At 37.4% G+C, this 16,510-nt stretch overlaps 1 protein-coding gene across 1 annotated transcript; it reads left to right on the forward strand.

Moving 5' to 3' along the window:
* Window positions 1–5,249: 5,249 nt before the first annotated feature.
* Window positions 5,250–15,795, forward strand: LOC140951651 (coadhesin-like). Its single transcript, XM_073400949.1, has 11 exons — window positions 5,250–5,304; window positions 5,454–5,474; window positions 6,828–7,243; window positions 7,551–7,704; window positions 8,520–8,702; window positions 9,497–9,673; window positions 10,210–10,640; window positions 11,350–11,506; window positions 12,989–13,171; window positions 13,819–14,234; window positions 15,591–15,795. The coding sequence occupies exons 1-11, from the start codon at window positions 5,250–5,252 to the stop codon at window positions 15,759–15,761; spliced, it is 2,364 nt and encodes a 787-aa protein (XP_073257050.1). The 3' UTR covers window positions 15,762–15,795.
* The last annotated feature ends 715 nt before the right edge of the window (window positions 15,796–16,510 follow it).

Raw genomic sequence — 16,510 nt, forward strand, 5'->3', positions numbered from 1 at the left:
TCTATCTGGTACGGACGATGTTAATTAGCCTTACCATTTATGCATCACGGTATCTACAAAATTATTGTAAGGTATTGTTTGTTTTTTTGGGGGTCATTCCTAAGCCATTTTGCCTACAAGTATTGAGCTATAAATTCCCTGCAGGGTCTCTTTAGTACCTCCCTACCTGTCTGTACGGGCGGACGGGCGGGCGGGCGTGTGCTGATGGCATAACCAAATTATCTCGCATCGATTGGTTTCCATTTTCTATACTCAGGCGATGGACGCTCTGATACAAATAAAATATTGTCTTGTCTAAGGAAAGGCCCAACCCCTTGCCCTTTTATAATATTTTAGGAAAAAGGTACCCCTTACAGGGCCCAAAATAATGTCCGGAGAGTCTCCGGACACGATGACCGGCCAAATTCATTTTAGCTTGGTTACGTATAACTCTTAAAACATTAAGAGCCCATGCACCAAAACTGGCGTTATATATTTCCAAAAAACAGCCTGTCTTTTGATATTTTGCGGGGTCGCGGAGCCACGAAATTCAAGTAGAAATCTTACCAAATACAAGACGATGGAACATAATAGGAACTTATCGCGGCTTAATTGCCGTAAACGTCATCATCACGTACAATGAGCGAACAACGTTCCAAAACTACCAGGCGTAAATTATGTTACGAAAAACTGGGCACTAGTCATGGTGTTAAAAGCTTTGGCAGTAGCTCATTTCTGGACGCCTTGTTGTTAAAATAGCAAATGATTATCTCTGGTAAAAAAAAAACATTAAATCAGCGCAAAATCGATCGATTTCTACTGAAATTTGGCCAGAAAAATCCCACGAAATCGGCCGTTTTTACCGATTGTTTTTTTGGCGAAGTTAGCGCAAAAATGTCCGCGAGTTTCCCGCGAAATCGACCGATTTTTCCGTGAATCTGTCCCTGAAAATCCCGTAACCTGTGTAGCATGGCAGCATGGAGGCGCAAAGTAATAAAGGCAGTTGAGGACAGAAAACCTGCGAGGAGATTGGGGTGGGAGCAAAAGCGCGTTCTCGACAAAACCGCCACGCTACGCAAGCTAAAAATTCTCCGAAACTTGACTTTTTTCCCGCGACCTAACAGAAGGCCGGAAAAAAGTACTGCAATACACAGCTACTCTCTACGTACTTATTACAACTGAAATAACTGAAAAGTATGAAAAGTTAAATTTATTTCAGTATCAATACGATCGAATATGACCGGTCATCATGACTGGCAAGAAGAAAGGTCAACTCCCCAATCAGTCCGGACATTGTCCGTTGACCAGCCGATATTTTGAGCCTTGCCCTTACCTACACCTTTTATTAACAAATGGTACAGCTTTCACACACTTGTCTAGAATGCTAAATACCTGTAAATGCGCCGTGTTTTTAATATAAATCGAATGAATCACTTAACTCGAAAGTTTTCATGTCTTTTTCACAGTTTTAAAATACGCCTGATAGCCTTTTTTAGGTCTTTTCACAGCCCACAATGACCCCCGGGACCCATTTGCCTCTAAAGAGGTACCTACGTATGATATTGTGAAAACTCTCTTCTTTCTCCTTGCGTCATCCACCAAATTGACAGTTAGATGTCCGGCTGTTGTTGCTCAATTTTATCTTTTATTTTTTACTTTATGGTAATGTCATGTATGGATAGGATTTGACGTAAGGATAATATGGTCCATAGCAAATCTCTATATGGCAGGTTTCGTGATACTTCTAAAAGGGGGGCTAACACTTACAACTGTTTTAACATTCTGCCAAGAAATCATAAATAATGTATAAGATATCTGGCAAAAATTGAGGGTTCCAGCCTAGTTTAATACCCTAGGGCCAGCTGCATAGATCTTAATTTGGACGTAAAAGCGATCTTTAAGCTCAAGTTAGTATTTTAACCGAGTCACTATTTTAACAATCTGTACTCAATATTTAATGGTTAAATAAAGGCAAGAGAACTCATTTCCGTTAAACAGAGACTGAGATTCAGAATAATTCCCTACGGCTGGCTGTTCTTCAATAAATTAAAATTTTATTCTGCTTTGACGCAGAGTGGCCTTCACAGAGCCCTGTTACCCGAGGCGATCGCGCCTTTTGCTATGGCTGCCCCAGTCTTTATAATATGCTGCCACTGCTTATTTCTTTATTAGGGTAAAAACACTCCTTCCTTCAATTTTTAATACCTGGTGGCCCCTCAACAGCACTTCTTTTTGTAGTTTTACCAAAATAAGCAATCGAATTGTTCTCTGTCATTCAGAATTAATCCTTAACAGACTTGGCCGCTTAGCAGCAGTTTAGTTGCCATGTAATATCAAGAATGCTTTATAAGGTACAGATTATATATTTCACTTTCTTTTATACAGGAGTCTATACTTAGTCGGGAGATAAAAGGGGTGAAAACAGGTAAACAAGCTCTTGGCATCGTCGTTTTAGATTCTTCTTGGCGCTAATTTCCCATGTAAGTGTCTTCAGAAAGAGATTTGTCGCTATATACTAACTAAAATTACTTTTGATAAGGTGTGTAAATCGTTATCTCAACGCAAATATTATTGAAACCAGTGTGTAACGGTGAATTTACAGTATTTTGCAATTTTAAAATTAATTACTTTAACCTTTTATTTCACTTCGTTCAACGTCATGAAACCATTGTGTCGGACTAAAATCATAGCCTATACATTGATTATTAACATTTGGCAAATTATGAATTACGTGCGAGGGGAAGGCTTTGCCACAATACTCAGACTGGTAAAAGCTTTTTTTATTGAAAAATTAATTCTGCTCTTAATAGCAAATTAAATACGAATAATATGTTTGTGGTCGTCCAAAGCTTATCATCAGCAGCACATTACTGGCGTAATGAGCGAGTCATACTGAGGAACCAATGCCAGAAAAGGTAAGTCAACTTGGCTCAAGACAAGAAGGGATTGAAAAAGCTCATGACGGAAGCTGTTCGGTTGGTTGTGAAAATGATCCTTGCACTGTTCCCTACATTATTGGATCGTTTTCTTAAGCAAATTTAAATTCTAACTTGACAATTTCCGAAATTAAAAAAAATGGAAAATCCTCCGTAGAAAGATCAAGTGCAAGGAAATAATTGTTAACGAATCAAACTGTAATGATTCCCCTGATTCGCAATCATAAGTCGGCGGAAAGTCTTAACAGGTGAAGGCATAGTAATAGTACCGGAGGTAAAAAAAAATCTATATTTAATGAATTTAAAAAGTTTTACTTTAACCATCATGCAGTATAGAGATTTAGTAATTTTTCTGTCTCTGTACCAGCAAAAATCTCTTTGGTAATGATTTAGACAAGCAGCCTTTTTGTTTCAATCAATGGTTGATTTTTCTCTGAGCAACCACGAGGAAAAGCGTATACTTATTTTGGCTTTTAGTGCCCAAATAAATTGAACTGTTTGCAAATGTTAGTGTCTAATTGGCTTTGAAGACGGGTTAGATAGTATGCGAGAGGAGACACATGTACAGCTAAATATGATTTGAAAATATTAAACGGACGCCGCCTTTTAGTTTAGCTGTATTATTTGAAGAAAACAAACAAATATACGACCTAAAAAACACACAACTCAAGACTACAATCAACACATACAACTTTATCATCTTTGGTGCAAGCCTTGCAATAAGATTTAGTAGTTTCTTAGTTTTGCGGACAGGTGAAATCACCAAATGACGTAATACAAAAGATTGACACTGACAGAACAATCCCGGACACACCAACAATGGTTTCCGCGACACCAAGAAACACCCAATAAATTCATTTTCTCTTGTTTTAGAGGTAATTTTGTGGATTTGTGAAAGTAATCAGCGCTGTTCTTTCTATACACAAAACCTTTACTTACACCGTATAAAATCGAGAGAATTGAAAATTTAGTCAAACTCGTTAAGTTGATTGTGTTAAATAGATTGTTTTTCGGGTGAACGAACGGAACGAAACGAATTCGAAGCTAATCAAACTGGCGTTTGCCTTATGTCATAAAACTGATTAAATAGTGAGACCTATTTTGTTGAAGAATGCTGAAGACATCACCGGCACAATGGTTTCATGGTATCAGTGGCTTTTTTCGAGCAAATGTATTCCGTTATTGTTTATAATAAATGTACGTGTCGAAATTGCTGTTCTTTCCACGTTACACAATTGTCACACGTTACAGTCTGTCTCTAAATCTGGCGAGATATTTATAGCGACGGCCCTTGACTAGCCTTCGTAGCTGGCGGGATTGTCGTACCCGGGGTACTTTTTCAATCTTCATGCGGCTTCGGCGCCAAAAAACTACAGCACTCGCCTGCTAATCCCACCAGCTAGGCCGGCTAACCCTCAACAGCTGCATGGTAGTCGTTCTTGCTGAGTAAACACCGTTGTCAAGGTACCAAGATGTCCCTTCAAATATCGGTAACAAAACGGTAAACCAATGAATTTAAAAAGTGCGAAAATTGCTTGAAAAACTGTACTGTACTACTGATAAATTAAACCCCCCTCCTTTTTCCTTTCTGGTGGGTATGATACAATGTACTTCGTCCAAAACCCTTGCGTGAGAATCAAGATACATTTTGTCATTAATTACATGTAAGTCAGCCAGTGGGGTTATTGAAGCCGTTTTCGTTGTTTGCCAGCTTCTGTTAGTATCTACAAAAAAACAATTACCTTAGTTTATTGTTGCTACCATAATGCTATAGCGTTTCACGCTTTGAATTTCCTCCCTAGTGTTAATACATCTTGTTAATTTACCAATTCCACAATAACCGGCAAAGAAAAAGTTTGCTTATTGAAGCGTTTAACAAGAAAAATTAAACTTAAAAGCGTTAATGTTTGCTCGACTTTTCGATTTTTCAAACATCATTCTCAAGAGTGAGAGATGCATGGGTTTCAAAGTTGTTAAAAGAGTTGAAGTTTGAATAAATTAGATTGTATCCGTGAAAAGCCATGCTGCATTATTATGTAGATTTCTCAACAATTCTCACTCTTGAGAATGATGTTTGAAATGCCGAAACGTCGAGTAATGTTTTTAAGTTTTACTTTTCTTGTTAAAGACAATCAAAGTTGTAGAACTAATGTATTTGGTAAAGGAATAAACGGTAGAAGGGCTGCCCGATCGCGAGACAATTTATATAACATTGCTTCATTTTACAGCTGTTGGGAAAAGGTTATAACTAATAAGTAATGCGCAATTTAAATTTTGTCAGCTGTCATTTTATTAGGTATGTTTACTTAATTCAGCTGTTAATTTCAGGTCATCATGGCTCGGTATGTGCCTTTTCTTGCTGTTGTAGCACTGGCTTCAACAATGTATGGTACGTTTAAAAATTAGTAGTTTAAAACTGATCAGCCACAGTTACTTTCACAATTGGTTGTCATCTAAAGTTATCGGTCAAACTTTTTTTCTCGTTTTAAGTTCATTCATTTAATAGTTCTGAATGCATTACCTTTTTTGTTGTCTAAGGTGCTGTCAACGGACAAATTGGTAAGTGTTTAGTTTGGTAAAATTCAAATCATGAAATACGACACTTAAGATGTTTTAAATTTTTGGTTTTAATTTCCACTCGATTACCTTACAATTGCAACTATTTTGATTGGAAATGGCCATCCCGTAGAATTTCAACACATATTCAAAGTAGCCTGCACACGAAACGGAATAGGATAGGAGAAAATCGGACAGGGGTGTGACAGGGAATTTTTACAAGGACATTGCAAAGCCGAGTACGCTTTTATAAAAAAAATATATTTATAACTGACCAAAGCTAGGGATTAGAAATGATCGGGCAGCGTGCAAAGAAAGTAGTGTCCGATAGCCCGGGGCTAGTGGATTTTGCTATCGGGCTGGTGAATTCTGTTTTTAACTTGTCCGACGGGCAAGTGATGTTTTTTTTTGAGGAATTCAAATAACAGAAGAACTGTGAAGCAATTCTGCTAGTCAAAAAGTTTTTGGGGCTACTTGAAATGACTTCTGGGCTAGTAAATGCTAGCTTCAGCTTGCCCGAATGGCAAGCTGTAAAAATGATTTTCTTTGCACCCTGTCGGGGGAGCGCTAAAGTATGCCTGACACTTTTTTCATTTCTGTCTTTAATACAATTTAATTGGTGGATCTGTTTCCTTTTTTTGCTTTAAAACATGTTTTATAGACTGAGGAAAAATTTCAGCCCTCATTATTTATTGCCAAATGCGCGTTTTAAGGGTATGCGCCGCGTGGCACGTAACACGAATGTTAAAACAGACAATTAACTCTGAGGTTTTTCTTGGCCTCGTGTGTTTTTGATTCCCTTTACTAGGGTTAAAGCTCAGTGGAGATCTTAGGGATGCTCTTGAAGAACTCAAAATGACTTCAGAGTCAGAGCTGATTCTCTGTTGCATAATTTACTTTAATTTTTTGTCTTAATCATATAGTTCAAAACGTTTGTGGCACATTATCATAATGCTATTTTGCGCCTTATAAACAATAAATTATTATTATCATTATTATTATTATAATTATTAATTATTAAACAAACTGGAAAAAGGTTTATCTCCCTTTTCCTTAAAATTATGACATTAAAAACAATTTAGTACAATCCAACTAGTGCCTATTATCAATGCTGCGTTCTGATTGGTACTAGTAGCGAAAAGCGCGGGCTTTTGGGGGCCAAAAAAAGGATTGAAGTATAGCTTTTACCTAGCTAAATTTTTTTTATTCTCGATATTTTTGACCAACTAGTTGGATTTTACTTAAACAATTATTCCTCTCGCCCTCATGGCTTCCGAGTCAATAGCTTGACTCCGAGCCCACTCGGGCTCGAGGAATAATTGTTAAATATATATACGTTTTGCCTTTGTCATTTAGAGGATCCTTGCAGGAACGGAATTGATTTGGGAATTATTGTGGATAGATCACAGAGTGTGGGGAAGAGCAACTTCACGTTCTTAAAAAAAGCCGTAAAGAGTTTCCTGGACAACTTTAACATTACTTCAAAGGCAACTCACACCTCTCTAATCTTCTTTGCTGATAAGGCCGTTCAGTTGTTCAATCTGCGTGACTCGGCGTATCACAGCAATCAAGCTGTTAAAAGCAGAATTGATTCTGTTTCTGGCAGCCTTTTTCCCGGTAACAGAGCGGACTTAGCACTGATGAAAGCTCACGACGAACTGTTTCATCCAGGACAGGACAGGAAAAATCGGCCCAACGTGCTTGTGGTGTTCACCTATCGAAACACGGCTGCAGAATCAGCACCCTACAGTGAGACCGTTCCACCTCTTGAGGTAGCCGTAGCCATTGTTTACTATTAGATAAGTGGAATTAACCTCCTGGCTTGAAAAGTAAAGGGTCTAGGTACGATTGGCCTTAAAAAATTTTACGAAGATAGATTAGAAAGTAACACTGGCCTGCCTAGAAATGATTTATCATTATGGGCCGTGAAATGAAATCTTTAGAGAAAACCATTATTCTGATCTAATAATATAGTACACCCATAGATGCGCGAAGGTGAAAGAAAATTGAAAAAGAGAAGATGTTCCATTTAAGGTTATATATTCATTTTTTTTACCTTTTTTTTGTTTTGTCGCAAAGGATATAGGTACCCATATTATTGCTGTTGGTATTGGAAACCAGATTGATATCAAAGAACTAGAGAAAATTCGTGGTGAACGTGGCTCCGCAATACAGTTTTCGGGTTTTGAGTCTCTCCTGGCAAAACCAAATGACATAGTAGCTGAAATTTGTGGTGAGTTCTTTAGGGACATTTTCTTTAAAAATATACTCTCAATAAGGAGTAGCAATCATTAAGTGTCCGTTTATAAATCATGTCAATAAAAAGCGACTAAATTTAAGGACTTTGGGAAGAACATGATTAAATGACCGATCTCCACAAGCGCCTCTCTTTGTGATCTCAAAATGTAGTCGCGAATTTATTATTACAAATTTTAAAGAACATGATTTTTGCTTGATTTGAGTAGTTTATTGTTCTGAACCTACCTGGAGCCAAATAGAACTATATTTCAGTTTTAATTTATAACTGTACATGTAGCTGCTGTTTCAGATTTTGTACATGACAAAATGTACTTACCAGGGAGATTGAGAGAGAGTTAGTTATCACTGCCCACGTTCCCTTCCGTTACTCTATCGAAAGAAACCCCTCTCTTTAAAATACTTTTTAAAGTATTTTGGAAAGTATGCGAAGATTTAGATTCCAGGTGCGGTGTAGGGAAACACAAGCACATCGGAAATTTAAAGCAGAATGCCCAGCAAAGGTTTTGAAATGCGTTTTAACACACACAAAAAGAGTCTGGAGTAATGAAGTAACTAGCAATCTGTGATATGAAAGTTTGTCGTCATTTAATGCGATGGAAGTAGTTTTGTAAATCTCCTTGCATGCAATGGTTTTGAAGTTTTATCACTTCAAATAAAAAGTTTATAAGGAGCTCTGCTTTTTGGCTTGGCTAAATATTTGACCACATACACAATCCCACTAGCCTTTTAGAATTTGGAGCAGAGTATGGCGTCTGAACGTTTTTATAATTTTGTTTTTTTTTCTTTTAGTTATAAATGGCGGGTACACCCATTGGTCAGAATGGTCAGAATGCAGCGCAAGCTGTGGTGATGGAACCCGGATGCGTTTCAGAAACTGCACAAACCCCAAGCCAATGAGAGGAGGCTCAAACTGCGACAATATTGGACCAGCAAAAGAATTTGAAGCCTGCGATCTTCCTAATTGTGTTGATTGTAAGTATCTAAATACTTGCCACCCATTTGTGTCGTTGGTTAGCTATTTTGATAAGCACTGGCAAGAAGGGGCCCTAGAGGTGAAAGGTTCCCTTAATTTTCGCTTAACTTTCGTCAGTAACAATTTGGCGGCGAAACTTTGCTTAAAGTCGTAAGTAGAACATTTACGCATCTTAAAGTGGAGCTGAATTCAGGAAACGGTCAGGCTGGTAATAGAGGTAAGTCAGTGGTAAGTCAGAGTCACCTATTGATGGCAATGCCAACCGAAAAAGAAACGCATTGGCTCTCGAAATTCTCTAATTGGATTTTTGGTTTAGTACATTTGTTGAGCTCTTTGTTGACCTACATACCTTTTCTTTACTTTTAAAAATAATCCATTTTTCATTCAGTACCCTTAACTCACATGGTATACCCTATAGTGCCAGGAAGCCTATAATGTAAAAGCCCCCGGCTTCTTTATAGACTTCCTTGTCATTACCACTTTAAACATTTAATTTTGCAAATAATTTAGCTAGAATAGTGTCTATTATCTTTTATGTATTATAAATTTCTTGTATATTGCTGTTGCATTCTTGTGTGGTTAATGGCAAAATAAATAAATGAGTGAATACTTGGAATATCTAAAAAACAGCCTTATTCCGTTGGGGACAGATTTGTTTTTTTTTTATTATGCTTTGTTTTATTTATTCATCGACCTTAATTTTGACTGGATAACCCGATAAAAGTTAAAATACCATGCATATCTTCATATTTTCCTACAACTTGTCACTCTGGGTCTTTCCTTTTCATTTAAGCAATTGCTGGTGGGTATAGTCGATGGACCTCTTGGACCCAGTGTAGCGATAATTGTGGTGGAGGAATGCGCGTTAGATTCCGATCCTGCACTAACCCATCACCGTTCGGAAACGGCAAAACATGTGATTTTATCGGCGAACCACAAGAGACAATTGCATGTAACATAAAGAAATGCGGTAAATATACAATTACTAAAAAAGGTTATTGCTAGGTGTAGCTTGTTAGTTATTTTTACAGACCTTGAAAAATAAGGACTAATTATTCACTGTAAATTATAAAGTGCATTTATAAGTTTCCAATACAAAATTACCAATCATTAGGCAAGAATGATTTAGACTTACATTAATGACAAATGGCAAACGCCATTCTGGTTGCCCTAGACTGACAAACTGCCCGAGGTCAAACAACAACTTCAGCAACTGTAGCTAGTTTACAAAACTTTGAATGAAAGAACAGACGGAATGAAAAAAATAAATATATCAATGAATGAAAGAATAAACGAAAGAGAACAACGAATTGAACAAATGGATGGTGGATGGAAGGAAAGATGAATTCATGGGTGAATGAATGGAAAAATGAATGAAATGGAGAACACAATATATGGTGTTAATTAAGGAGAAGACAGAGGTGACTGTTATAGGCGAAGCTTTGAATGTCAAGGGAAGACAGTGAACATATAACGTCATTTTTTTTTTATCTATTTTTCTATTAGTGTCATCACCGTGTTCCAAGGGTATTGACCTGGGCATCTTGATCGACCGATCGAATAGCATCTTAAAGAGCAACGTCCAGCGCCTTCTCAAAGTTTTTATGCCTTCATTTCTCCAGAAATTCAAAATATCCAAAAAGAGGACTCACATTGGTGTTATAATGTACGATAAGAGTGCGAAGGTTCTTGCACCTTTTAATGGGCCTAGGTCCAACAATAAGGGGAAGGCGAAGGCCTTCATCAGAAATCTTGATCCATCAACTGCCACCCACACACGTACTGATAAAGGGCTGGTGTCCGCATATGATCAGTTATTTAATAGGAAAAAAGGTGATCGAAGTAAGAAGCGAAACGTCCTTATAACATTTACAGATGGTCGGGCTTGGCCAAGGAGTCGCATTCGACCATTCTCGAAAACGGTGCCTCCGCTTAAGGTATGTCTCCTGTTTAACCAGACTCCATTTTAAGCTGGTGTTTATCAAACTGAATAGTTGATAATAGTTACGTTTTCCAAGCATGCAAGCCTGTCTCCCTTCGATGTCCTTTGAAAATAATGTAAATGCCGTTGGATGTTATCTGTTGCGAACAACAGTTTGTCGAACGGGAAATTATGGGTAGCAGCAATTATATATTCTGTTGCTCGCATTGACATGTTCTAATCATAACTTGATTTATTCTTCAGTAGTTCGGACCCGACAAAATTACTAGAAGGTTCCGGTTCCGAAATGCTACTGGTTTCGACTTTTCATCACAAAGAAAAAAACGTGGACACATTTCTGTTTGCAGACAAAGAAACACATCAGTGGAGAATATAAATCACTATTGTGAAAGGAATTGGCAAATCAATAGAAATGATAAAAAGAGCTAATTGCAGCAGCAATACCGGAATATAAGCAACAATCAAGATTCAAAGAGAGATTAGCCTGTTCCAGGCTCAAAGGCTCCAAGATAGTAATGTGTCAGGATCACGAAAACTGATGCAAAAACGGTTGCCCCCTTCTTCAGATCAAGCTCCTCCTATTTTCGCTTGGATTTTGTTCACGATCCCTTAACTATCTGTGGGCCTGGCGCAGGTTAAGAAAGATTGACAATCTCGATCCTAAGGTACAATCGAATTACCTCCCTTTCTTGTCTAATCAATAGATAAGGAAGAAGTGCCATATGGTTGCTGTTGGCTATGGTGTTCCTAGCAAGATAAATATGACACAACTTCAAGAGATTGGGGGAGATCACGTGGTCAAAATAAGCAATTCACTAAAAATAAAAAGCTATGTGAACAAGATAAAAAATGCGGTTTGCAGTAAGTGATGTTATATATATTGAATTTTAGCTCTCTCGTAGCCATAAGGCCAGTACTTGCAGTCTCTTCATCGTAGCATGAACAGTAGTAACTTCGACTGCATTTCTTGCGGTAGTAACAAGCTATAAGGAAGATTATCAACTGCTAGGCAGTAAGTGTCTATGGAAGAAATCATATAAAATAATAAACGCTTTCCAAATAAGTGTTTAGTTGACTTCGACAAAAACCAAAAATTCTTCATCCTTGTGTGTTTTAGCTGACTTGGTCAAGGACGCAGTTTTACCACGCGTCCCTATAATACAAAATACAATTCAAAGAGATCTCAAAACAGTGTATAAGTACCCTATTTAAAAGTATTTAAATACGGTCAGCATTTAGGCTCTTAAAACATATTTCAAATAGTCTATTTGAACTCTGTTTGTAACTTTGTGAGTGGATGTGTCTCAAAATACATTTTAGGTACAACTCAAAACAGTGTTAAAGTACCCTATTTAAAAGTATTTAAAATACAGTCAGCATTTAAGCCCTTTAAACATATTTCAAATAGTCTATTTGAACTCTGTTTGTAACAGTGTTAGTGGTTCTATGCCCAAAACACATTTTAAATACCCTATTTTCATAACATTTATTGAGCAAAATACATTGTAAATTGATGAGAGAGGTTTTCCTTTTGATGAACTACAAATTAACTACACTTAAGATATATTTCAAACAGGAGCGAAAATTTAAATTTTTTTGTCAAATAGGAGTAAAATACAGAAAAATAGTGTTCAAATACTGAAAATACATTTTAAGTACTTTAGAATCAGTTTCAAAATACATATGGTTTGGTAAGGGCCAACTCCTGTCGTACTCTACAAAATATCTACTAAGAACTGAATATAACAAAACTTCAGAAAGCCCTGCTATTTTGGGAATAAATCTTAAAGTACCAATATAATGAAGTTATGAAGCTAGTTTTTACAAATTCGATCTCTTGTTAGTTGAAAGGTTATTTACTGCTGTATACTGACCCGCCACACTGTGAATTCAAAAGATAGTTCTTTTGTTTTTATCCCCAAAGATTCAGTCGAGCCAGCTCAGTTTTCGAAGAAATATTGCAGCTCTCTTCTTCGTCGTCGATGAAATTTAACCGCTACAAATTTACGTCCACATATTCACATAGAGACAGATATACGTCAGTTTAAAATTTTTGCATCAGAAGACATTGATACGGCAGGTCTCGCGCGTGACATTGCTAACATAAAGACAGAAGACTAACACGTTCAGCTGGCATGGCTTTCTATTTATATTCAGGGATCTCTTGTTTCATTTTGCACTGTTATATTACCCTGTTAAAAATGTTGTTACGCTTTGCTTTAAAAACGCATTACATTTCGCTTAAAATCAAATTTTGAAGTTCAATTTTGGGCCAATTGTTACCTCTTTTCGTATGCTTACATGGAGCAGAAGGCTCAATGATTAACTTCATTTTCCTCGTAGGAATTGATGGCGGATACAGCGAATGGAGTGTGTGGTCATTGTGTAGCACTACATGTGGCGCGGGTGTTAAGGTTCGTAGCAGAGTCTGTAATTCACCTGTTCCTACTCGTGGAGCAGAGGATTGCAATAGATTGGGTAGTCCTTATGAAACATATGAATGCAACGAGGGAGAATGCCCAAAAGGTGCGTATAACATTAATTTCTTCTTTCAACAGTTAAGCCATTGTATATGAATTCTTTCTAAAACTTGTCCTTCTTGCAGCGTCTTTTTTTTTTCAATCTTTCTCTTTTCACTTAAGTTCTTCTTAATAGTATCGTTATTATTATTATTATTATTGTTGTTGTTGTTGTTGTTGTTGTTCTCGACATTGGGCATGTAACATTTACACCTTTTAAAAGTCTTTACAACAACAGGCAGAATGGGAAAGGAATTCCTTAGGTATCATACTCGATAAGCGGAGCTGATTTCCGTCTCGAAAAGAGAGCAATAAAAAAATGCCAAAAGTATTTCTTGAGTAAGAAGCCGAATTTCAGTTGCTTTATTACAATCTGCAGTCATTTGTCTTAGAGAATCTAGGGCAAAAAGAAGAACTCAACGTTACAATGAGAAGGCTGTGGTCGAGATCGAAAAAGCAGAAGGTGCCATTAAGGGATATAAGGAAACGTTTATTAACATGAATCATCTTCTGATATGACTTCACAAACATTAGTTTGTTACCAACCCAATATAATCCATCCAAGAAATATCTAAGAAAAGATTCTTACTGCAAACATTCTTTATTAAACAAGTGGTCGTTATTTTGTTCTTTTTCTTTCGTGCTCACTTTTAGCGCCAAGTCCTTGTAAAACCAAGAAACAGGATGTTTGCTTGATAGTAGATGAGTCATTGAGTGTGAAAGTCCCAAACTATGTCCGCATGAAGACCTTCCTCACGCAGTTCATCTATCAGTTTGACCCTGACACGCATTTCAGCATCATAACATTCGCAGGGAAGGCAAATGTGCGGTGTAAATTTTCTGACAAACGGTGTCAGACCGCTGATGGCACGTACGACTTGATTTCCGAGATTCCAGACAAGCTTTTCTATGGCACTTATACTGACAAAGCCTTGATTGCTGCGAACGAGATTGTCTTCACGCCTGAGAACGGCGACCGAGCAGACGCTAAGAATGTGGTTATAGTTATAACTGACGGGAAGACCATGAAGGGAGCTGCGCCTTTCAACGTCACCGTTCCTCCACTGCGGGTTTGTCTAACTACTAGAGAGATTAAGATTCACGTTTACCGCAAACGGCAAACGTCAGACTCAAGTCGAGAATTTCTCTGAATAGAAAATAAGCAAGTAAAAACAGTCCCGAACGATTCCTATGGGTAAAACTGGCATAAATTTTTTGTGTTGAAGCAATAAACAGGAAATAGAGGGGAAAATTTGGTCACGTCAGTACAAATTCACGTCTGCCGTTTGGCGTAAACGTGAATCTTAATCTCTCTACTAGTATGATCTTTTCATAAATGATTTCAAACAGTAAACGGTTTAGCCAAAGCTTTTGAGTCGCCTACGTGGTTTGGAAAAAGGCCAATTTTGAGCTTTGACACAAACGTCAGTGCAAATGAGTGAATGTTGGTTATTAGAAAGATTAAGCTTCACGTATACAGCGAACGGCAACCGGCGTCAGATTCAATTTGAGAATTTCTCAAAATAGAAAATGAGCAGATAAAAACAGCTTAAAACAATTCTTATGGATAAAAAGTTGCGTTAAACTACTAATTTGTGTGTAGAAATAATGAATAGTAAACGACAACTAAAAAGGAAACTTGGTTACGTGGTACCAATTCGAGTTTGCCTTTTGACGTACACGTGATGCTTAACCTCGCTATTGATGAAACTGTATGTCGCGCGCACTCAAAAGCAAATCTCTTAATAGAAGACCCGGAGGTTCTCCTGAATATCTAGTTTCGTACGCCTGATCACATGTATTATAACAGTAAACACTGATAGTATTAAATGGTCTTTGATTCAAAGCTTTAGCCTCTGAAACTTTTTGAAAGCAAAATGTCTGTCCATTCCTTGACCAGTTAACCTTGTAAAAAGAAGTTTCAGGTGGCTTTACCTATAATGCTTAAATATCTGAAATCTAATGCTTCGTTGTTACTAATCCACAAAGCTAAAGCCAGAATGGTCGTTAACCATATGTAGCTGATTCAATAAAGGTTGAATTGGGCATTGGGAATTGCATATTGGGAAGCTATCGTATGGTGGTCACTCAAGTAAATCATTGCATTGTTCAATATGCGCAAACGCCCAAGGCAATTTCCAATGACCAATTGCCTAAGCAACCTTTGATTTAGGTAGTGTATACACCTATTTCAATCAAGATTGCATTGGAAATCGTGCTTTGGTCTTTGAAAGCCATAGTTTTGTGGTCACTCAAGCAAAGCTTTGCATTGTATTCTGCGTTTCAATGACCAAATGCTAAACGAACCTTATTGAAATAGGTGTATCTAGCCGCCATTTCTTTTCCCAGAAATGTTTGGTAAGCAGCTGAATTTTGTGTATTAACTAACAATTATCTTATATATTTTTTTCACTCGCTGCAATAAGGACGGAAAAAATGCAAAAATGATAGCATTTGGTATAGGTCCATCTATCCGTGAGCAGGACCTCAATGAGATAGCTGGAGAGAAGAATTGGTTCTACGTGGACGATTTTGCGTACATGAAGGAACGAATTCCAGATTTACTGAAGACCGCATGCACTGAGACTACCCTGTAAGATGCAATAAGTATACTCTCAACGAATGGGTAAAGAACTTGTAAGTATGTAAAGTAGAAGTAAGTGTGAACTGAGTTAAATGCAATAGATAGCGTTTTAAGTATCTAATATTAGTAAAGGCTGTTCAAATTAAAAGGGTAGCTTTCAAGATCAAGGTTACCGTGAGACTCCCAAAAAAAAACGTGAACACCAGAAATATTTCTCGTGTGTTGCAAGGAAAAATGCAACCAGGAATGGAAAAAAACTGAACCACAAGAAAGCAACACAAATCCATTACAAGTGTGTGGTTCTTTAGCTTGCGTGCATGTCCTGACCCTTTCTGTCACTGATCATGACACAAATTATCATACAGTCCACACACCGGTTCACTGTAATCTTTGTTTAAAAGTAATGATAAGGCACTGATGACAAAGAGTTAGGCCTATGTTTAAAGAAGAGTCTTAACTCATCCATGGTGGAGTAGTCTTGAGGAAGGTGTCTTTTTGCAGTGGACTAGATAAGCGTAATAAGTGCGACAATAATTAACTTCACATTCCTTTAAAGAAATCTGTATTTTTGAAGAAGACCAGGACGATATCGCAAAAAAACGTAAGCAAACAACCCGTCACGTTTGTCTCACTAAATTTTTTTGCCGTTCTGACTCTCCTTTCCGCCTTACTATTACGTACGTCTACATCAACGTGTGCAATCCCTCTAGGGTCGATTCTCGAGTCCGCTGTTGTTTATTTTATACGTACATGATCTTACCT

The sequence above is a fragment of the Porites lutea genome, chromosome 1, assembly GCF_958299795.1.
Source record: "Porites lutea chromosome 1, jaPorLute2.1, whole genome shotgun sequence".
NCBI lineage: Eukaryota > Metazoa > Cnidaria > Anthozoa > Scleractinia > Poritidae > Porites > Porites lutea.